The sequence below is a fragment of the Miscanthus floridulus genome, chromosome 8 (genome assembly GCF_019320115.1).
Source record: "Miscanthus floridulus cultivar M001 chromosome 8, ASM1932011v1, whole genome shotgun sequence".
NCBI classification, from domain to species: domain Eukaryota; kingdom Viridiplantae; phylum Streptophyta; class Magnoliopsida; order Poales; family Poaceae; genus Miscanthus; species Miscanthus floridulus.
This window is the reverse complement of record NC_089587.1, coordinates 76,791,881-76,814,123: the sequence shown is the minus strand read 5'-3', so window position 1 is coordinate 76,814,123 and position 22,243 is coordinate 76,791,881. Positions and strand designations below refer to the sequence as shown.

General features: G+C 45.3%; 1 protein-coding gene across 1 annotated transcript; it reads left to right on the top strand.

The window, feature by feature from the left end:
- Nucleotides 1-20,977: 20,977 nt before the first annotated feature.
- LOC136472657 (probable E3 ubiquitin-protein ligase XERICO) lies at nt 20,978-21,930 on the top strand. Its single transcript, XM_066470366.1, has one exon. It carries the CDS (start codon nt 21,113-21,115, stop codon nt 21,587-21,589), a length of 477 nt encoding a protein of 158 aa, XP_066326463.1. The 5' UTR covers nt 20,978-21,112; the 3' UTR covers nt 21,590-21,930.
- The last annotated feature ends 313 nt before the right edge of the window (nt 21,931-22,243 follow it).

Below are 22,243 nucleotides of genomic sequence, written 5' to 3'. Positions count from 1 at the left end.
CCATCTAGCTTCATCTTCCCCAGTACCTTTTTTCTTCCGCTAGTTCATGGGTAAGAAGAAAACCGCGAGCAAGTCCTAGGCGACCTTCGTGGATGAGGAGTCATCCCTTTCTTTGATCGAGAACCAAGAGTTCGTGGCCATGAGGGCTGCTCAGAAGGTTTGGTCGGCTCCAACAACAAGCGAAGATCAGCTGTGCGAGCTCGTCAGCGACGGCTTGATCCAAAGCAAAGTCATCGCTGAATGGAGAGTTCTGGGTGAGCATCGAGTTCCTGCTCCGGGTCCTGGTGAGATTGTCCTCTTCGTTTTCTTTGTCCGCGCTGGACTTTGCCTTCCTGCTTCCACCTTCCTTCATCAGTTTCTTGGTTATTTCGGGGTTAGTCTGAACCATCTAACCCCTAATGCCGTTCTCCATCTTTCCATTTTTGTTCATCTCTGTGAAGCTTTCCTTGGAATCTCTCCTTCTCTATCTCTTTTTTGCTACTTCTTTCGTCTGAAACCTCAACCCCACCACGAAGAAACCAGCGTTCTTGGTAGTTGCGGGATTCAGTTTCGCCAGGGTCTTAAGAGCAAGTTCTTTGACTATGACCTGGTTGATTCTGTAAAAGATTGGCGTGCCGACTGGTTTTACACTGCCAATTTGATCCCTTCCCTTGTCGTCCATTCTGGATCTAGTCCTGTGGTGAATGACCGATGGGACAAGAAACTTGAGTCACCTGCTGAGATTCAAGTGATCCAGCCACTCCTTGATAGGATTAGCATGCTGAAACAGCAAGGTTTAACCGGTTTCGGTATTGTTTTGAGTTTTCTTCATCGCTGAGTTTAGCCTTTGAAAGAGCGGGAGCACCTTGGCTTCGAGTATTCTGGGGCCGAGGATCCTTCATGCATGGTCCCAGCTCTTGAGCTGACCGATGAGGAGGTACTCGAGCGTCTCCAGAAGATACTGAAAGGAGTGAGCGTTATTCCTCCTGCTGTTCCCGAGTTCTCTGCCAACAACCCGCCCCCAGCTGTGAGTTGTTTATCTCTTTGTTTGGATACTTTATGTACTCTTGCTGCATCCATTTTTGCTTAGCTTTTCCTTGTTTTGCTATTTTATCCTTTTTTGTAGGAGCTTGAGCGGAACTTTGTTGACCCGATCCCTCTTGATGTTCTCCCTGTCGTGGCGGAGACTAGGGATAAACTTGCTAGAACTTCTACAACTAGTAAGTCCCCAACCTCCACAGCGCTTCCTGGAGTTTCTTTCGGATTTGTTGATGTATATAAAGAATATATTCCTCGTCTAGTCCCTCGCGGTCCTCGTAGTGTCCCAAAGAGGGGGCGAATGGATGGATCTTCATCTGGCCTGCCTGTCTCCAAGAAGCCTCGCAAACCAAGTACTCTCTCAGGTACTCCAGTTGTTGCTAGCATGCTCTTAGGTGAGCACATTTAATACTCTTTGTTCCTTTGTTTTCTTGTTTCTCTCTTGAACCGAGTACTTTTTATTCTTTTTTCAGCAGGTGCTCTGGTTTCCTTGGCTGAGGGAGAGGAGGATGACGAAGTACCCCTCATCATGCGGCAATGAGTTGTTTTCATATTCCTATCGCATTGAATTTCTCTTCTTTGTCTTGACTTTTAGTCTTGAACTTTTTGAAGTAACCGGACGTCGGGTACGAGTTCTTCTGAGGCTCCCGTGCCGAGTTTTTCTGAAGCTCCGATGTCGAGTTCTTTGGTAGCCTTAGTACCGAGCTCTACCGCTCCTCTAGTGCAGAGTTCTTCCATGGCTCCAGCCCCGGCTTCTTTCATGGCTCCGGTATCTGCTATCCCGCTCCCGTCGTCGGGTGGCGGGGACATTTTTGCCATCGTGGTCCCCCCTGCAAGGCCTTCTTTTGGTTTCGCAAAGAAGAAAGTGGTTGGGTGAGTAGATTCTAGCTTCATCCTTTTGCTTCTGTCTTCCTTCTTCTGGTTCTCATCGGTGCTTTCTTTTATCAATTTTCAGTCTTTCGTCTTCTCTCATTTCTTCGTCAACTTCTTCTCAGCCTTCCGCCGTGCCATTGAGTTCTGAGCCTCAGGACTCGCAACATGCTGTTGGTGAAGTTGCTGCGGGGGCTTCGGAGCTACCTAGCGAAGTTGCGGACTTGGCCGCCCCGGAGGTGACTATGGCCGTTGCGTCGGGTCCTTCTGAGGGATTGGCTTCGGCTTCCCTGGAGGTTGCTTTGGTCATTCCTTCTTCACCCCAGCCAGCCTCTCCTTCCCCTTCTCTCGCTTCTGGTGGTCCCTCTTTTACCGGTGACATGGTGCAACAGTTTGATGCCACCCATCGGCTATCGGAGCTGACCACAGCCTGGGGGAGCTTGGCGTCCTCTGCGACTTCTTTCGGGGAGAAGCTTCACGTAAGTTTTTCTGAGATTCTTTCTTAGGCTATTTGTTTTGCCTTTGTCCTTACGCCTTATTTTTCTCTATCTTTAATTGTTTAGACTTTCTCTCGTGACCATACTGGCTTCTTCTTTTCGTCTGAAACCGAGAAGAAGTTGTCCTCCGAGGTAAGTTCTCTGAAGACTGACCTTGACCTCCTCCAGGCCGAGTTGGAGACTGAGCGTAAGTCGCATCAAAAAGAGGAAAAGGCTCTCCATGCTCGGGTGGTAGAGGTAGAGAAACAGAGAGACACTGTTGCCTAGGAGTTGGAGAAACAAAAAGATGCTGCTATCCAGGAGGCTTCAAAGAACTCGGAGGCCATGAAGAGCTTGGAAGCCGTGAAGAAAGAATGTAAAGGTATTCCGGGTTCTCTTTGTTTCTTTCAGTATTCAAACCTTTCCCTCCTGCTGACTTGTTGTTTGGTGTCTTATCCAGCTCTCCGAGTTGAAAGAAAAAAGCTCTCGGAGGGTATTGATGAAATGAAGACTCTTGTTCGTACAAGTCATAATAAGGCTGAGGAGGTAATTACTCATGCTGAAGAAGAACTTGCACTTGCTAAGTTGATCAGGCGTGGAGCTAATAAAGATCTTGTGTAGGCCCAAAAAACTATTGAAGACTTGTCTAGGAAGCTGGCGACGGCTACTGAAAATTGGAACGTTTTGTGGAAATCCTTTCGTTCAGTAGCTGATGTTCTCTGGACTCCAGCGGATGACGGGCAATCTTGGGCTCAGTTCATTCCTCGGATTCTGACTCGTTTCTAAGAGTTCGCGAAGAAGTGCGCTCAAGTATGTACCAAGAATGTGCTGGCCCAGGTCTGGGTCCTTGCTCCAGAGGCGCCTCTATCCAAGATAGCAGAGGAAGCTGATAGCCAAGAATACCTTGATGCCGTTGAGAGGATGGAGCCTGAGGTCGAAGGTTTAGCCAGTAGGGTTGTAGACAGTCTTAATATTGATATTTCCCTTCCTGATGACAATGCCTGATCCAATTGACCAGCCTCTTGTAATATTACACTCCTCTTCAAATGAAGGTTCTTCGTTGATGTATTCTTTGCCCGGGTGTGGTCGGAGTTACTTGACTTGCTGAGTACTTTGTCCCATTTTTGTCTCTGCTCTGTAGACAACTCCATGCGTTATCCTGACAAAATCCCTCGATTTGTCGAGTACTTTTCTTTTCTTCCTCTTTTGTGATCCGTCGAGTGCTTTGTCCGCGCTGTGATTTGTTAGGTGTAGATCTTTGTGATGACAACCTTTCGTCTGCGCTGTGTAAAACGACTCGGCATAGAATGTTGCCTTAACAAACTTCGGCATCCGAGTGCTTTCTTGAGTGGCGCTTGTGCTGTGCTTTTCTGAGGAAAAGTATTCCTATCTAGATGTAGCCCTCGAGCCTCTTGCTTTTCAGAACGAAGAGCTGGAGGGTCTTTTTAAGCTTAACTTCGGTCGACTAGTTTTAGGTGTTAGCTTTTAGCTATCCTCATTGGCAGGCTCAAGCGTCTTTTTAGGTATTTTGCTCTCGGTCGGGATGCTCAGGCATGTTTTTAGCCATTTTGCTTTTTGTTTCGGGTGTTAGCTTGTTAGCTACCCTCATCGGTGGGCTCAAGCGTCTTTTCAGCTATTTTGCTCTCGGCCGGGATGCTCAGGCATATTTTCAGCCATTTTGCTCTTTGTTTCGGGTGTTAGCTTTTAGCTACCCTCATCGGCGGGCTCAAGCATCTTTTCAGCTATTTTGCTCTCGGCCGAGATGCTCAGGCATGTTTTTAGTCATTTTGCTTTTTGTTTCGGGTGTTAGCTTTTAGCTACCCTCATCGGCGGGCTCAAGCGTCTTTTCAGCTATTTTGCTCTCGGCCGGGATGCTCAGGCATGTTTTCAGCCATTTTGCTTTTTGTTTCGAGTGTTAGCTTTTAGCTACCCTCATCGGCGGGCCCAAGCGTCTTTTCAGCTATTTTGCTCTCGGCCGAGATGCTCAGGCATGTTTTCAGCCATTTTGCTTTTTGTTTCGTGAAAACAACTCGTTGAAAGTCATGACAAGACATGCTGTGGATGAATATCATCTTTATTGATCATGAATATAAACTAATACATATGTTGTCGAGGAATATTGTCCTTTATCGATTGTGAACGTTGGTCCCTTGTTGCTTGCATATCTATTTTTTCTTGAGTTGTTTTTACGCGTAGAATCTTCTTAGCTGGCTGATGTGCCATGTATTGCTGACTTCTCTTCCATCTTCGGTTATTAACTTGTATGTGCCTGGTCTGGTAACTTTTGTGACAATGAACGGACCTTCCCATGGACTGAGTAGCTTGTGTCGTCCGTTAGTTTTTTGTATCCTTCTTAGCACTAAGTCTCCGACTTGTAATGATCGAGGATGGGTACTCTTGTTGTAGTGTCGTCTTAAACCTTGTAGGTATCTGGCTGATTGGAGGGTAGCGTTTACTCTGACTTCTTCTGAGCTGTCGAGTTCTAATCTTCTTGTGTGTTCTGCTTCTCCTTCATCGTATTGTTCTATCTTTGGTGATGTCTAGATCAAGTCGGTAGGCAGTACGGCCTCTGACCTGTAAACTAGGAAGAAGGGTGAGTAGCCTGTTGCTCTGCTTATTTGAGTTCGTAGCCCCCATACTACTTTAGGTAATTCTTCAATCCATTTGAACCCATAGTCCACTAGTTCTTCGTATAACCTTGGTTTTAATTCAGCTAGTATGAGTCCATTAACCCTTTCTACTTGTCTGTTGGCTTCTGGATGTGCAATAGACGCATAGTCTATACTGAAACCACAGTCTTGTGCCTAGCTTTTGAATTCTGTAGCTGTGAAGGGGGAGCCTAGATCTGTGATGATTCGATTGGGCATGCCGAAGCGGTGCATAATGTCTTGGATGAACTCGATTGCTTTGGTTGCGCTGTATTTTGCGAGTGGTTTGTATTCAATCCACTTGGTAAACTTGTCGATTGCTACAAAGATGTACTCGAAGCCGCCTTTTGCTTTCTTCAGGGGTCCTACTTGATCCAGCCCCTAGCAGGAAAAAGGCCAAGCGGGTGAGATGCAGATAAGATTGTGAGCTGGTACATGGGCTTGTCTTGCAAACATTTGGCAACCTTTGCATTTTCTGACAAGTTCTTCTGCGTCTTTCAAAGCGGTTGGCCAGTAGAATTCGGTGTGAAATGCTTTGCCAACCAGTGTTCTTGAAGCGGCATGATTTCCACAGCAACCTGAGTGTATTTCGTCTAGGATCTCTTTGCCTTCTTCAAATGAGACACATTTTAGGAGTACTCCTGATGATGCTGCTCTTCTGTAAAGTCTATCTCCTACTAGAATGTAGTTTTTGCTTCTGTGGACAACTTGGGTGGCTTCTGCTTTATCTGCTGGCAATTTATTTTCTTTGATATAGTCGATGAAAACTTGGCTCCATGAAGTGTTGATTACCAAGATCTGAACGCCTTTAGCCTGAATTTTAGGGGTTGTCTCACCGGGTTGTTTGATAGAGGGAACTGATAGCTCTTCTATGAATACGCCGGGTGGAACCTTCACTCTGTCTGATCCGAGCTTGGCGAGGACATCTGCTGCAATGTTGGAATCGCGCAGGACGTGTAGAATTTCTAATCCTTGGAAATGTTTTTCAAGTTTCCGTATTTCAGCATAGTAAGCACCCATGTTTTCTTTGGTGCAATCCCAATCTTTGTTGACTTGGTTGATGACTATTGCTGAATCACCGTATACGAGTAATCTCTTTATTCCGAGGGTAATTGCCACTCGTAGCCCATGGATGAGGGCTTCATATTCTGCTTCGTTATTTGTAGCTTGCCATAATATCTGAAGGACGTACTTGAGTTGTTTTCCTTCTAGAGAAATGAGGAGAACGCCTGCATCGGCTCCACCTAGTTTGAGTGACCCATCAAAGTACATCTTCTAGTGGTCAAGGATTGTATCTGATAAAGGCTGTTGAATCTCTGTCCACTCGGCCACAAAATCGGCAAAGGCTTGAGATTTGATTGCTTTCCGTGGGGTGAAATCGATGTTAAGAGCTCTGAGTTCAACTGCCCACTTTGATATGCGTCTCATTGCATCTCTGTTGTGTAAGATGTCTCCGAGCGGGAAGTCTGTCACCACTATGATCTGGTGGCTTTCAAAATAGTGGCGAAGCTTGCATGAAGTGATCAATTGGGCGTAGAGTAGTTTTTGTACATGCGGGTACTGTATTTTTTATTCAGATAATACTTCGCTGATGTAGTATATGGGTTGTTGTACTTTATACACGCGTCCTTCTTCTTCTCTTTCTACAACTATTGTCGTGTTGACCACAGCAGTAGTCGCCGCAATGTATAGCATCATATCTTCATCTTTCCTTGGGGGTGTGAGAATTGGTGAGGATATGAGGTATGCCTTAAGTTTCTTGAAAGCTTTGTCGACCTCTTTTGTCCACTCAAACTTGTCTATCTTCTTTAGTAGTTTAAAGAAAGGTAACCCCTTTTCGCCGAGTCTTGATATGAAACGGTTGAGGGCCGCCATGCATCCTGTTAGTTTCTGCACATCTTTGATACTTCTAGGTGGGCCCATTTCTGTTATAGCTTGAATTTGCTTGGTGCTGGCTTCAATCCCGCGCTGACTGACCAAAAATCCGAGTAGTTGTCCTGAGGGAACTTCGAATACACATTTGTTTGGGTTCAACTTCCATCTCCATCTCTTCAAGTTTTCGAAGGTTTGCTTTAAATCTTCAATCAGAGTGTCTGGGTTCTTTGTTTTCACCACTACATCATCCACGTATGCCTCCACATTTTCACCGATTTGATCCCCAAGGCAAGTTTGGATAGCTCTTTGGTATGTGGCGCCAGCGTTCTTTAGTCCAAACAACATGGTCTTGTAACAGTAAGCACCGAACGGTGTAATGAAAGACGTCTTGCTCTGGTCTTGTTCTTTTAATGCGATCTGGTGATACCTTGAATAGCAATCGAGAAAGGATAATAGTGCAGACCCCACTGTTGAGTCAACTATCTGGTCAATGCGTGGTAGCCCAAACGGATCTTTTGGGCAATGTTTGTTGAGATCTGTGTAGTCGACGCACATGCGCCACTCATCTGGGTTCTTCTTCTGCACAAGGACCGGGTTTGCTAGCCAGTCTGGATGAAGGATTTCTCTAATGAATCCGGCTGCCAGCAGTTTTGTGATTTCCTTTTTAATCGCTGTCTTTTTGTCGGGTGAGAATCGTCGTAGCCATTGCTTTACAGGCTTGGAGCTTTCATTAACATCAATTCTATGCTCAGCCAACTCTCTTGGGACACCTGGCATGTCGGCCGGCTTCCAAGCGAAGATATCTTTGTTGTCCCGAAGAAAGTTAGTGAGCGCGAGTTCCTATTTTGCCGAGAGGTGAGCACTGATGGTTGCTGTCTTCGAGGTATCGGCAGCGCCCAAGTCAATTTGCTTGACGTCAGCTTCTTGTGGTGGTGCGATGATGCTGGGCTTTTTAGCTGGTATTTGTAATTCTTCTTGGCTCGTCTCTGCAGCAATTATGGCTATTTCTTTTCTTCCATTGTCGGCTTGTGCTTTGGCTGCAATTTGGATTGCCTGAACGTCACAGTCAAAAGCACGCTTCAAATCACTTCGAAGAGAAAGGATACCGTTGGGTCCTGGCATCTTAAGCAGTAAGTACGGGTAATGTGGTATTGCCATGAATTTTTCCAGTGCTGGGCGTCCGAGGATTGCATGATACGACGAATCGAAGTCTGCGACCTCAAATTTGATAAACTCTGTTCGGTAGTTCGAAGGAGTTCCAAAAGTAACGGGTAAAGTAATTTGTCTGAGTGGCATGGCTGCCTTGCCTGGTACTATGCCATAAAAAGGTGTACTTGTTGGTGTAATCATCCCGACGAGTTATAGTCCTATCTTCCTTAGTGTTTCTGAAAATATGATGTTGAGTCCGGCTCCCCCGTCGATTAGTACTTTGGTGACAGTCATACCAGCAATAGTTGGATCTAGAACTAGTGGATAATGGCCTGTGTTTCCCATGCTAGTCCATTGGTCTTCTCTGATAAATTGGATAGGATACTGTGACCAATTGAGATATCTTGGTGTAGCCGGTTCTGTTGTCATGATAGTCCATAGTGCTAGTTTTTCTTGATGTTTGCTTCTGCAATCTGGAGCCCCTGAGAAGATCACTGCTACCGTTCCCCTGGGTTTTTGGAATCCTTTGTCCTCATGGTTGTCTTCATCTTTTTTCTGATTGTCCTCTTTGGTGTTCTCCTTACTATCTTTTCTTGTATATCGATCATTGAAAGTGTAGCAATTTCCAATGGTGTGCCTCCCATTAGGGTGCAATGGGCAACGTATGTTTTCAATGTCATCGTATCTTCTGGGTTTGGAAAACTTCTTTGATTTGTCGGCCATTGCCACGGTATTGTCTAGTCTACGTTTTCTTTCTTAATGTCTGCTATTTCGATGATTTTGCTTGTCCGGGTTGTCTTGGTTGCTTCTATCCGGGAACCTCTCTCGTGTTTTTTCTTCTGCAGTAATCATCTTTTCCACTGTTCGTCTGAATTCTTCATTGTTTCTCGGATTTTCTTTGCAGAAGTCTTGAAATTGCCACCTAGCCATGATTCCATGAGAGAAAGCTTCAATTACTTCTCGTTCGGTGATGTCATGCACTTGAGCCCGTAGTTCGCCGAATCATCGATAGTAATTTCTGAGACTTTCGCCTTCCTTTTGCTTGAGTCCTTTCAGTTCTGCATGAGTGATTGGGTGTGTAATGATTCCTGCAAAATTTTCACAAAAAGCTCTTTGCAAGTCCTTCCAATTTCTGATAGATCTTGGATTTAATTTGTCGAACCATTGGAGGGGCATGGCTTCTAGTGCCATGGGAAAGAACAGGGTCTTGATATCGTCGTCTCCTTCGGCTAGTTCAATTGATTGTGAATATATTCTGAGCCATTGCCTTGGTTCAGTTTTGCCGTCATACTTAGAGTGGTTAGATGGTTTGAACTTGTGAGGTAATCGCACTAATGCAAGCCTGTTCGCGAAATAGGGGAATCTATCATGTGTTTCGACTTCTTTGAATTCGGATTCGGCACCTCCTTCTGTCCAACTGTTGTTTTGATGGGAATAATTCTGCGAGGCTGTCTGGGTAGGCATCCTACTCCTGGTCTTTCTTGGTTGTTCAAATTGGTAGCCTTGATTATGTTCCTTCCTACTTTCTCCGTTATGGCTTCCACCTGGCCCAAGTCTTTCGAAAGTGGACTTCCTTTGATTTTGATCTTCTTGCCTATGGGTTGTTGATCTGACGGGTAGTCTTGATTGGGCTCTCTCTTCATGCGTTCTCGGGATCGTCGACCGGAGCAAGTCCTGGAGCTGTTCATACTTCTCACCGGGATGTGAAGTTGCTCTGAGTTCTTCTAATGCTTCTCGAATCTTATCGTAAGGCGTATTTGCCGTGCATCTTCCTTCGACTTCTCGTTGTGATTTTCTTCTGTCGTATTCAGCCAACTCTGACTCATATCTGATCTAGGCTTCCCTGCGCTGCCTAGCACGGTGTCGGCGCCCTTGCTTCAACTTGTTTTTCCTTTCTCTAGCTTATTTCTGACTCTCGGTTTCTCCATTGTAGCCCTGGGCAAAGGGTGATATGTTGGATTCTGATTCATCTGATGACCTGACATCGGGTGCTTCTGGGGATTTAATGGTGACCGAGGACGTTGAACCATGAGTACTTCCCATGCGTGAGCCGTTCTGTTATTGGTGTTAGTTTTCATACTGTCGGAGTTGCTGATGACTTCAGTAGATGCCTCGATGTCGCAGATCGAGTCTCCTTCTTGGTAAGGTAGAATAGCTGTTGTTGTTGTACCAACTAGTTGGGTTCCACTATCTTTAGGAACATAACCTGGCCAGTGGATAATACAGTCTTGCGATGTTATCGTTAGCACGAGACCCTCTTGGGCTCCTGTCAGTGGTATCCCAAGCATTGGATTGAAGGATCTTTCGAACTGTCCCTGATAGGATTTTGCCATGTTTAGGAGTCCGAGTGGAGGAAGATCCGACTTCTTGAATGGATTCCGCGCGTACTCTGAGTTGTATTCTTGATAGGTCAGGGCCGCGTTCTTAAGTCCCATCGGAAAAGAACTCGGTTTCTCGAAAGGACTTGGATAAGACTCCAACTCGGATGCAGAGCCCGAATTCGAGTCGGATGCGCAAAGCTACGAAACCTGAGTTGAATCAGACACTATGAGCTACGCGAATCCTCCAAAAATTTGATCTGTCGTGGTCGTCGAAATAGAATCGTCTTCATGGTGTTTCGAATCCTCGAGGAGATGACTTTGGAGCTTGCCATTGTTGTCCGCCTCGCAGATCCATGAGCCGAAGATGAAAGTGGATCCCGTTGAGAAGATTATGTTGTTGAGGTCCATCGAGCTCTCGGATGCAAATTCGTCGAAAGCCCCTACCTGGCGCGCCAGTTGTCGATGTTTTACCACCGATAGTCTACCACGGGGGTACCCGAGGCAGTATGTTCGGGCTTCGGCGTGTGCAGAACTCGATGGTGAACGCAAGAGACAAACAACTTATCCTGGTTTGGACCCTCGATCGTTGATCGAGTAACAGCCCTACGTCCAGCCGGCGTTAGCCTCTTACGTTGGATTGATTATGAAGTGTCGTACAATTATCGTTCTGTTCTCCCTTTCCCCAGGAGCCCTGCCCTCCTTTATATAGTCAGGAGGCCAGAGTCTTAGTCGGTTTACAATGAGATTTCCTAGTAAGATTACTGAATAGTACTACTACTAAGATTACATGGGAAGAATCCTAGTTAGACTAGATCTTCTCTCTCCCTTGCGGGGTATCCTGTGGGTCCCACGTCGTCACTTGCCACTCTTAACAAGTACATATATGTTGTGTTTGATACACAACATGCCTCCTAACCTCCTCATCTTTGTAGATCTCAGTCACTTTTGCTTTCTCTGGGTGCCCTTTAGTCACTTTTAGATGGCCTAAACCCCTAGAGGCTGCATTGAGCTGATGGATAACTGTAGGTAGAATTCTAGAAGACAGAGGATTAGCTATCTTCCTCCTCTTTGCAAAAAGAGTGAGTGTCTTCTCTCTAATAGCATGAGCCAAGCAGTGAACAGGTAGATCCTTGTGCTCCTTGATCCAAGCATTCCAACTCTCAGCCAAACTATTATTGATGTAGTCACATTTGATGTCTGGACTGAACTTGCTCCTTGCCCACGGCAGGTTGTGATGTTGTTTGAGCCAGTGAAGCACATCTGGACTAGCATCTACTACCTTATCAAAAAAGTACTTGAACTTGTGTGATGTATATGCTCTAGCAACAGGCCACATGTTCTTGGCATAGACATCTCCTAAGTAGTACTTTTTTATGTTTTCCATCAAATTCCTAAAGCACTCTCTCTGTTCACTGTTAGAGAAAACCTTGGCAATTGCAGCTTCAAGGCCCTTGCAAGCATAAGTGCAAACATCTAGCTTGTCCATGGAGCCTATTGCCTTGCTCAGTTGTTCCATAAACCATGTCTAATTTTTCTTTGTCTCAGAGTCAAAAAGTCCAAAGGCCAAGGGGTACATCTAGTTATGCCCATCCAAAGCTTGAGCTGCAAGCAGGTGTCCATTCAGTACTATTGAGTCTATACTAATATAGGGCCTACAACCATTTCTGAAACCATCAATTGCAGCCTTGAAACAGTAGAAAAACCTTTTGAAATGAACCTTGTCCTCCATAGTCTCAGTGTCTATCTCCAATATACTCTTAGGTGACCTCATCTCAACCTCTGCCTTGAATCTGTATAACCAATCAAATGAATCATCCCATTTACCAAATAGCTTATTGGCTGCCCTTTATCTACCATAAACTACAGTCTGATATGGGATCTCTATTTTGTACTTAACCTGAAGCTCGTCCTGTACTACCTTTGGACCCATGCTAGGCTTCCTCTTGAGTAAGGGTATGGCCCTCTCTGTCACTCAAGCCTGTGATGCCATTGAACACCCAGGGACTCTAGCTCTAGAAGGACTATTGTGAATGCCTTCATTTATTTGCACATACAAAATAACATAAGAAGCCTGCATAAGTAAACATTTTATGAAAACATTCATAAGAATATTAAATAAGCTAAACATCAAAAACAAGAAAATATACCATGACACTCCCATCATGCTGTGTCCTAGCTCTAATAATCCAAGGGCACCTAAGAGCAGCACAATGTCCCCTAAACCTTTTCTTGTCAGAATGAGCAGTACCAAGTTCAAACTCCTTTACTATGGCATGCTGTCTCACTGCTAGCTTGAAATCATCCATACTAGGGTAACAAGTTCCCACAGACATGTCAGGATTATCCCTATCTCACTCAACATTGGCTCCTCATCTACATTGTCATCCACCGGAACAACAGCTTCACTCATATCTTGTTGCATTTCAGCTGTCACTGTAGGGATAGGTATTGCTTCCCTAGCTGCTTCTTCTGCCCTCTCATCTGCTACCTTAAATCACATTGCTTCATATACTTTATCCTCATCTACCGCTACAGTAGCATCACCATCGTCATTGACATCTAGAAGTATGATCAGATTGGCCCAATCCACTGGCTCTGGTGTATCAACAGGCACAGATGGAGGTGGCGAACTACATGTATCACCAGTGCCCTCTGCATTCTTAGGTACATTAGAACCATTGCCTCCTACATTTTTAGGAATTCCACTGCCTTCACTAGCAGTAGTGACACCAGATGCACATCTATGCGTGGAACTATCATTACCAGAGTACATCCCCCCTTTTATTTGACTCTTCACGGCAGTGGAGTCCATCTATCCAGCGGTACCCTTTTTTCCCTTTTTTCTAATTAACTTCAGTCTCCAGGCCAGTGATTTGAAGGACAGCGGGGCAATGACTGATGATAAATTGGGTTAGGGACCTATATGTTGTGCTATAGTGTCATCTTTGTGACAAAAATGCTATAAGATAAAGTATTATTATAGGATAGAGAGGAGTAGGGATGAAAATAGTACGGATATTTTCCGACCGTATTCGAAACCGAATCCATTTAGAGGAGTTGAGATCTGTCCGTATCCGAGTCCGGATATCTAACATCCGATACCGTATCCGTATCCGAATATTCAAATCGCATATTTATGATGTCGATATCCAATCGTATCCTATCCGACATAGTTGACACTATCCATATTCGAATCCGAATTCAGACATAAATATGAAAACAAATGTAATATCGATGATATCCGTCCGTATCCAATCCGTTTTCATCCCTAGAGAGGAGTATCTTTTTTGCCTTTTCTACTAAAGCCGCATGTATTCTGAAGCTCATAGATTATATATATTCCCATTAGGATGAATTTGGTCAAATATAATTCATAAATTAAATGGGTAACTTTATATATCATTAGGAATATCTCATTCACATCTTTTCTCCACTGATCTCCAAATATGTTACCTAAACTAACCTTAAACTAACATCTAAATTATAACCTCAAATTCCCACAGCAACGCGCGAGGAATTCAACTAGTATTTATAAATTGGAATGCAGGGAGTAGTCTAAATAATCAAGTTTCAACTAATAAGCAAAGATGCGAGGCTGAACATTGGTGGCGTAAGAGGCGATGCTCTTTGCTAGGGCAGATGGGAGGCTTCCAACGCCTCTATGGCCGGTTTCGGCGTACCAAAGATATGTTACGGGAGCTCTAGTACAGTCGGCGCCATCGACTACTTTGAATGGGAATTTAGTGAAAGCCTGTCATGGGGTTGTCTTGGTGTTGTCAGCAATGGCGTCGCACGCGTCGCTCCCCTTCCTTAAGGTGTTGACAAGAATACCCCCAATATTTATTGCTCGACCTTCGGATGTAAACCTAATTCCGGATTACCGGAGGGGGCGACGGCGGTGTATTCAACGTCAAATATATTATTTTTAGAGGCAGAGGTCCTCTAGCCTAGCTCCGATTACCTCGATGGCGTCTTGTTGCTATGTAGGATGAGTTACTGATAGCTTCAACATCATTGGTCTCTAAGGGCGCGTTTGCGACCCTGTACCTAGCCGGCCTAGCCAGCCCAACTGGCCCAGGCCTAGGCAGGCCTACCCTAAGTGGTGCAACAGCTCTTGTTTGCGCCTGTGTACCCAGTGAGCCTGGCTCAGGCGAGGCTGTGTTTGTCATCGAAGAGGCAGCCAGGCTGAGAGGCTAACCGCCACCAACTGCCACACCGAGATAGTGTTTGTCATTTGGCTGTGGTTGGCCAGGCCCATAACAACAAACAGAAATGGACATGAATGAAAGGAGAATGAGGTTGCTCTTCCATAACCGTTACAACAACAGATCAAAGTTTCAGCATGCAATAGTTGGCCTCAGACATGCTAGTTTAACAATTCATGGCATTACTGGCTACATGGGATAATCAAAGTGAGTAAAGAAGAACAGCAGCATCCGCTAGTCAAGTTTTGAAGCCAACAAACAAAGAAGTTCATAGAAACAGATAAGAGGCAGCAAAATAATATGTAGCCAGCTAATGCATCGATCCATTGTGTCATCATTGGCCAAAATACAACATTTAACAGTTCTTGCACATGGACAGCCTGCACCAAATTGCTGCCTATTGTCAGCCACCCTCCCAGGTATACATCTACTAAAGGTTATGTATCAAAAGATCAACCTACACTGCACAAAAGCTCTACAGCAAATAAAATCCCAGCTGTAGTTAAAAGAAGAGAGAGTGGGTGAGGGGGGTGGAGGAAATATACATCTCAACAGTCAACCCCCTCCTGTCCATGCAGACCATCATGTAGTGCAACTACATGAAGTAGTTTTTGGCTAAGAAGGTCTACAGCCAAATGGTCCTATGGGCATCAATCATGTTCATAAAGCCCCTGCCTTGGGCCTTGTTGTCCAGGAGAAAGGTGTAGGCAACAATAAGGGCCTCCTCAGAGAAGCCAGGCATCTCCATCATAGCAAGGTACAGATTGGCATCAACATGGGCAGGTCCAGTCTCCCTAAGAGCATTAGCCACATTGTTGACATCATCAGACATGTTGGTCAACATGAGTATCTCCTCCTCAGAGAAATTCCCTCTCTTCCTCTTCCCACCAACACCTGAGCGGGGCACTTCTGTGGCCTTGCTACCCTCTGCAGGTGCAGTGGGAGCTTTATCACCAGTGAGTGGGGTCAATGGAGGACCATCAACCTTGACAACAGCACTGTCAGCCTGGTTCTGCCCTAAGGCTTCCCCAGACCCAAGTGCAAACCTACCAGTGGCTAAAGCATTACCAAATATGGCCTCCATCTCAGTGTAGAACCTAATAGGGGTGTTTAGGTACTCAGCATCTTTAGGATGGTCCTACAGTTTGGTGCACATGGAGGTTTAGACTTGTAATTGTACAAATACAAGGTATGCAGGATAATGAAATAGAACCAAATTGCTACCTTGGTGTATCAGTGGAGTGGTAAATCATGTGCATTGTCCTCAGTCTAAACGTTTTGACTAACTCAAAAAAAGGAGTTCTCTTCATCCTAATCATGGATATACACTCTATATCAGTGGAGTGGTAAATCATGTGCATTGTCCTCAGTCTGTGCTTGCTCATTTACATCCCTAATAAGTGCAAGTGTTGCAGGGTCAGGCTGGGGTGTATCAGGTTCAGGGTTTTTTCTTTTTAGCCTAGTGGATACAAAGGAAACCATAACAACAGTCAAAGCAGCGGCCTACCTACACAGCATCTCATGGCTCAACAAGGGATCCATCTACAACCATGTAAAATTGAAACAGGAATACAGATCATCAGACCCTGCTAGGCATCAACATGCTCATGAAATGAATGAATAAGGAAATAGCACGGCTGCATCATGTATTGATGCCTCCCAGTGCACAAAAAGGACCACATCATCGACCACATCTCATAAAATAGTAACAAACCGTAGCTTATCAGGTACCAAACCATAACAGAACCAAAGCAGCAGCAACATCAGGTACCAAAAAATAAAAAACATCATCAGCTACCAAACCCTAATACATGTCGCATCCAGGGAAAACACAAGATGGAGGGGGGGAGGGGTGGTCCATTTCACCTTGGGCTCGGGGTCGTAGAACCGGAGAGGAGGCAGATCTAGAAGTAGAGGAAGCAGATCGATTTAAAGTCGAAGCCGACGGGGATGGAGAAGAGGAGGAACACCAACACGCCACCGAGTACCAGCAGCAGCCTGAGCAGGAACGCGACGAAGAACCCCCAAGGCACGGAACGGAGGCAAATTATGCCGGAGGTCGCCGCCGCCACCACGCACACGAGCTCATCGTCGGTCTCTCAAGAGGGAGGTGGAAGGTGACCAGAGCGAGGAGAGGAAGAAGGAGAGGCAGGGGGAGCGGCCGCACTTATAGGCGCGCGGATTGGCGGGCGGATTTGCCTTCCCGCGCGGCGGCAAGCGCGCGCGGAAGTTTCACCTTCCCGCGCGAGCCGAGCTCGCCAGAAACGAACCCTAGCGGCGTTTCTCCAGGGCCAGACGGCGGCGGCGTATTTGACTCCTGGGAGCCAGGCTCGCTCGCGGGCCAAGGCCGCAAACACGGGAGCCTGCAGCCCACGAGCGCAAGGCCGGCTTGGGCCACCCTCGCAAACGCACCCTAAAGATACTTGCGATGTGGCGAAGTGGTGCTGTACAAGGACAAAATTGTTGGAAGCCAGAACCGAGAAGAAGTCTTTTTCTTAATCTTTAAGCACTCTTTCTTATTGTGTTGTGCACCTCAACTTTAAGACTTGAGTCTAAAAATTGTGTAATTTACTGAATACATTCCACGTGGATATAAGAGACGAATTTTATATTATTTTCTAAAAAGGAAAACAAGTTCTCCCTCTCCTGATGATATAAAAATAACGCAGTAAACCAACGCACCGCGTAGAGATTTTTCTCCGGGCGGCGATGGCGACCGGCCGGCGTCACTCACTCCATCAATGATGGGGGTGCTTTCCACTCCTCCCTTGCTGATTGGAAACGAAACGAGCGAGAGCTTCTGTCTGACGGATCAGGGGGACAGGTGGCGGCATCGCAGAGGACGGGACAAACGGTGGAGGCGCACGTGTCGCGCATCCGGGCCGCGCGGTGCGGGTTTGAAGGGCCCAGCGTGGGACGTGTACCCATCCGTCGGTGTCAGTCCCTCTCGTGCTCGTCAGTGGTGCAGCGGAGAACCAGCGGCGAGCGCGTGCACGTACGCACGCACGGATCCGTCGGCTGCGGAGGAGGAGAAGAAGCTTCCAAATAAACTACTCAAACGTGGATGGCCATGGCATTCGTGCTCCTGTTAGCCCTAGTTTAGTTCTAGGAATTTGAATTTTGGGGCTACTGTAGCACGTTCGTTTTTATTTGATAAATAGTGTTCAAACATAGACTAATTAGGCTCAAAACGTTCGTCTCGCAATTTCCCACCAAACTGTGCAATTAGTTTTTCTTTTCGTCTACATTTAATGCTTCATACACGGGCCGCAAACATTCGATGTGACAGGTACTGTAGCAACTTTTTGAAAGTTAGGGTGAAACTAAATAAGGACTTAATTAGCACTGCTGAGGGCAGTCCCAATGGTGCATTGATGATGGTTTCTATCCTCATTAAATGACTTGCCACGTAGGCAAAATGCTGACATGGCAACGTAATTAATGAAGAAAGAGAGCAAAAATCATAGAAATGGTTTCTTCATGAAGAAACTAGGTTTACTCTTGACCCAATGCACCAAGAAACCATGAAATCGCCATTGGGGAGAAACCATCAGTTTCTAGGAAACTCGCGTCGCACTCCCATTGAAGGAAAAGATAGAGTTGGGAGAGAGAAAAAGAAAATAGTTATTACTTATAGAAACAATGAGTTGAAAAGCAGTACTTTTTTGGTACGATATCTTATATTATAGAAACTATTAATTTCTTTTATTTGGACTGCCCTGACGGAGCTTTGGGGAAGGAAGCAAGGAAAACGCGCCGTCACTAGTACGCAGCGTGACAGCTGATACTCCTTCTGTCTACAAAACCATGCAATTCTCGTTTTTTAAAAATCAACTAGCTTAAATTTTAACTAAAATTATATAAAAAATACTAACATTTTTGATATAAAATTAATATTATTAGATTAGTCCTAGAATATATTTTTATAATAAATCTATTTTAAGATATAAATATTAATACTATTTTTCCATAATTATTATTTTTTTAGACCGAGGGAGTACGTACGTGCGGCTCAACCAAATATCAACAATTTACATCAGCGCTTTAAATGGTTAGCCGGTGTCTGGTCTCCTTCAGCGCTGCCACGATCTTATCCATATCCAGTGACTACAGTGAATGCAATGCATGCCCTGGACCATTTTTCTCTTTTTTCCTTTCTTTTTTTTTTTGGTTGATTAGTGTTACCGTCATGCTCTGGACCATTTTGACCCGCTCATATGATAGTAGCCACGGCAGACATGCCTACACAAATTAGCGCAACAACTTACTACTTGCTCCTTTATAGAAAATACCATATATTGATATTTATAGAAAATACTATTGATATTTATATCTTTAAATAGATTTAATTATTATAAAAATATATTTCATGATTAATACAGTGATACGGCCTCTGTCCGGATAAGCACGTAACTCTAGTCTTCCTATCATGTCCGGCAAAGAATGCCACTATAGCTTCATAGAGTAGTTGTACAGTAGGTCACACTTGTACTCTCATTCATTTATGTCCAGACGGCTATCTGTGCTCACCTCGTAGTACTGGGTCTCGTTTAGATTAGGGTTAGAAATTAGTATTGGGTACTGTAGCATTTTTATTTGTATTTAATAATTATTGTTCAATTATGGTCTAACTAGGTTTAAAAGATCGTCTCGTAATTTATAATCAAACTGTATAATTAGTTATTTTTTATCTATATTTAATACTCCATACATCGTGTTCAAAGATTTGATGTGATGGAGAGAGGGAAAAAACTTGCAATCTAAACATGCCCTGATTTGAAACAAATGAAAAATAACTGCAGACGATAGGACGTGTCTCAGAGTAGGGGTAACAGGATATTTTTCAGCTCCGCTAAGGCCCTATTTAGATCCAAATTTTTTTGGATTTTGGCTCACTGTAGTATTTCGTTTGTATTTGGTAATTAGTGTCTAATTATGGACTAATTAGGTTTAAAAGTTTCGTTTCGTGATTTCTCGACCAACTGTGCAATTAGTTTTTTTTTCGTCTATGGCCCCGTTCGTTGGTCTGAACTTTGGCTGAAACTGGCTGAAAAACACTATTCCGGCTGAATTGTTGTGAGAGAAAAACACTGTTCCGGCTGAAAAAACCAGCCGAACAAGCTAAATTTAAGACAAGCGAACGGGGCCTATATTTAGTACTCCATGCATATATCATAAGATTCGATGTGACAAGTACTGCGCAAAATTTTTTGAAATCTAAACGGCGCCTAAGATTGTCTCGAGAAGCTAGGATCGTAAGCTTTTCCGGAACGGGGAAGCAATATTTACTTTCTTTTTAGAATAGAGGAAGCTGAGGTGCTAGAATTAATTAGATACTATTTGGATGTACAACATCTCCTCCTCCTCAAGGAGCGGGGACATATGCCCCCATTCAAATTCTGAGTTTCCAAACGAAATATATCTTGGTTCGTGTAGCTATAGAGATCCCTGAGTAAAAAAGCGACAGTCAATTTTCATGCTAGTTTCGCTCTTGTGACGCCTCCTCCAGTCACCGGCGGTGGCAGCAACAAGTCGGATGCAACCTGGAAAGGTTGGGGGAGGTTTGCTTCCTGCTCTGCTTTATTCTCTCCTTTTTTTTCTTCCTCCATTTCTTCTTTCTACATCTTCGTCTTCCACAAAAATGGAGGTAGACAGTAGCAACTATTCCCTTCATCTCAATTTATAAGATGTTTTGGTTTTTTTATATATATAATTTTTTATGCCATGCACCATGTATATTACGTCTAGATATAAAGCAAAAACAATATATCTAAATAACTAAACCATCTTATAATTTGGAATAGATGAACCAGTAGTTTCAGGATTTATTCGCGTGGTTGCACGGTTATAATAATGGTGGAGTTAAAAAATGTAGAATTAATATTGACAAAGAGAAGCCGGGCCAAAAGGCCATGTCTATATTACGAAATGGTGGGAGTAGTATAGTAACAAGTGATGCCTTGTTTAAATGCACATATATCAACCTCAATTTATATGTGTTGAAGTGGATTGGAGTAGAATTTAAACTAATTTTCACTCCAATCCACCTCTACACACGTAGATTGAAATAAGGTGAATTACTCCAATGATTTATACTACATGCTTGGATAAGAACAATGTTCGTACAGCATGGTTATCGTCAAGTTTCTTACTACAGTTAGATGCGCAAAAGTTGTACGAAGAAAATACACTGAAATCAGGAGGGAGTGCAAAACAACAAACCCAATTCACACCACAAGTGGCTTGGGCGACGGCGTGGCGTACTAGCAGCGTCTTTTTACTTACCGCTACCAGCCGTCAGGAAAATCCGGTAGGCGTCTATAAATAGGTACCCCCACCCCACCACCGCCGAGCTCCTTCCACTGAATCCCACAATATTCACCAGCACCACTAACCATCTCAATCTCCCCCTTCACGCTCACGCACCCCGCCCACCTCCCCTCTCGCCCAAATTGCAACCAGGGTGCCCGAGGTCACCCCCCCCCCACCCCCCCCACACACACACCCAATCCAACGGATCGGATCGGATCGGCGGCGGCGCGCGCGCGAGGATGGGCATCTCGAGCATGCCGGCGCCCAAGGACAGCCTGCTGGGGTTCGTGCTGTACAACGCAGCGGCGTCCGTCGCGATCCTGGCAGGGCTGGTGCGCGCCGCGCTGCTCTTCCTGGGCGTGGCGGCGCCGTCGTCGTCCCCGTGGGAAGCGGAGGAGGAGCGGCATCAGGCGGCGGTGAGGGTCACGGCCGTGGGGCCCACCCTCGCGGACAGGTTCCGGCCGTCGCGGTTCGGGCGGCGCCGCGGCGGCGGCGCGGGCTCGGGAGGGACGGACTGCCGCGTGTGCCTGGTGCGGTTCGAGCCGGAGTCGGTGGTGAACCGGCTACCCTGCGGCCACCTCTTCCACCGCGCCTGCCTCGAGACCTGGCTCGGCTACGACCACGCCACCTGCCCGCTCTGCCGCCACCGCCTCCTCCCCGCCGCAGACGAGGAGCTCCGCCAGACCGTCGCGGCGCCCCGCCTCGTCCGGTTCTAGAGACAGACGGACGGATCTCCAGTCCCCCGCTGTGCGCGCGCCCCTGCCTAGGAATTGAGAGGCTCTCCTGATTAGCTCTCAATTAGGAGTAGTAGTACCTTTCCTTTTCGTCGTCTTTGGTTTTTTTTCGGTTCATCTGTTTTTCTTTTTCCTTCTCGTCTTGGTTGCTCGTGTTTGGTGCTGTACTGTAAATACCGACGGAGTGCTCTGATGATGTAGGCGTAGGAGCACTCTGCACCTCGCAGCAGTGTCTATATTGTACAGGCTTTTTCTTTCCTTTGAGAAAAAAATGCAAAGAGATGAGAAGAGATTAAAAAAAATGGTCGCAGCAAAGCTGATCCCCCCGTTGCTTTTTCGAAGTTCTTTATTTAAATGCCTTTTTGTTGTCTTTATAGATACAGAAGTAGGAGTATATTCTACTCGTATTAACTAAGTGTAGTTGCTAGTAAAATCCAGCACTTGTTTACGCATTACAAAGAAAAGAAATAAAGAAATCTGAAGTTAATTATTAGCCGCCCCTTGATCTGAGCAAGGCCTTAAAAGTGCTACGACAGGTAGTGGAATATTATAAGTACTTTTTTTTGGCCAAAAAAAAAAACTAGTAGGATTTATTATATGTAATCAAGTTGTTGGGGGAAGGAAAGGAAGGGTAAT

Excerpts from the sequence above, each read along its gene's own strand:
- LOC136472657 (XM_066470366.1), top strand. The coding sequence starts at position 21,113 with ATGGGCATCTCGAGCATGCCGGCGCCCAAGGACAGCCTGCTGGGGTTC.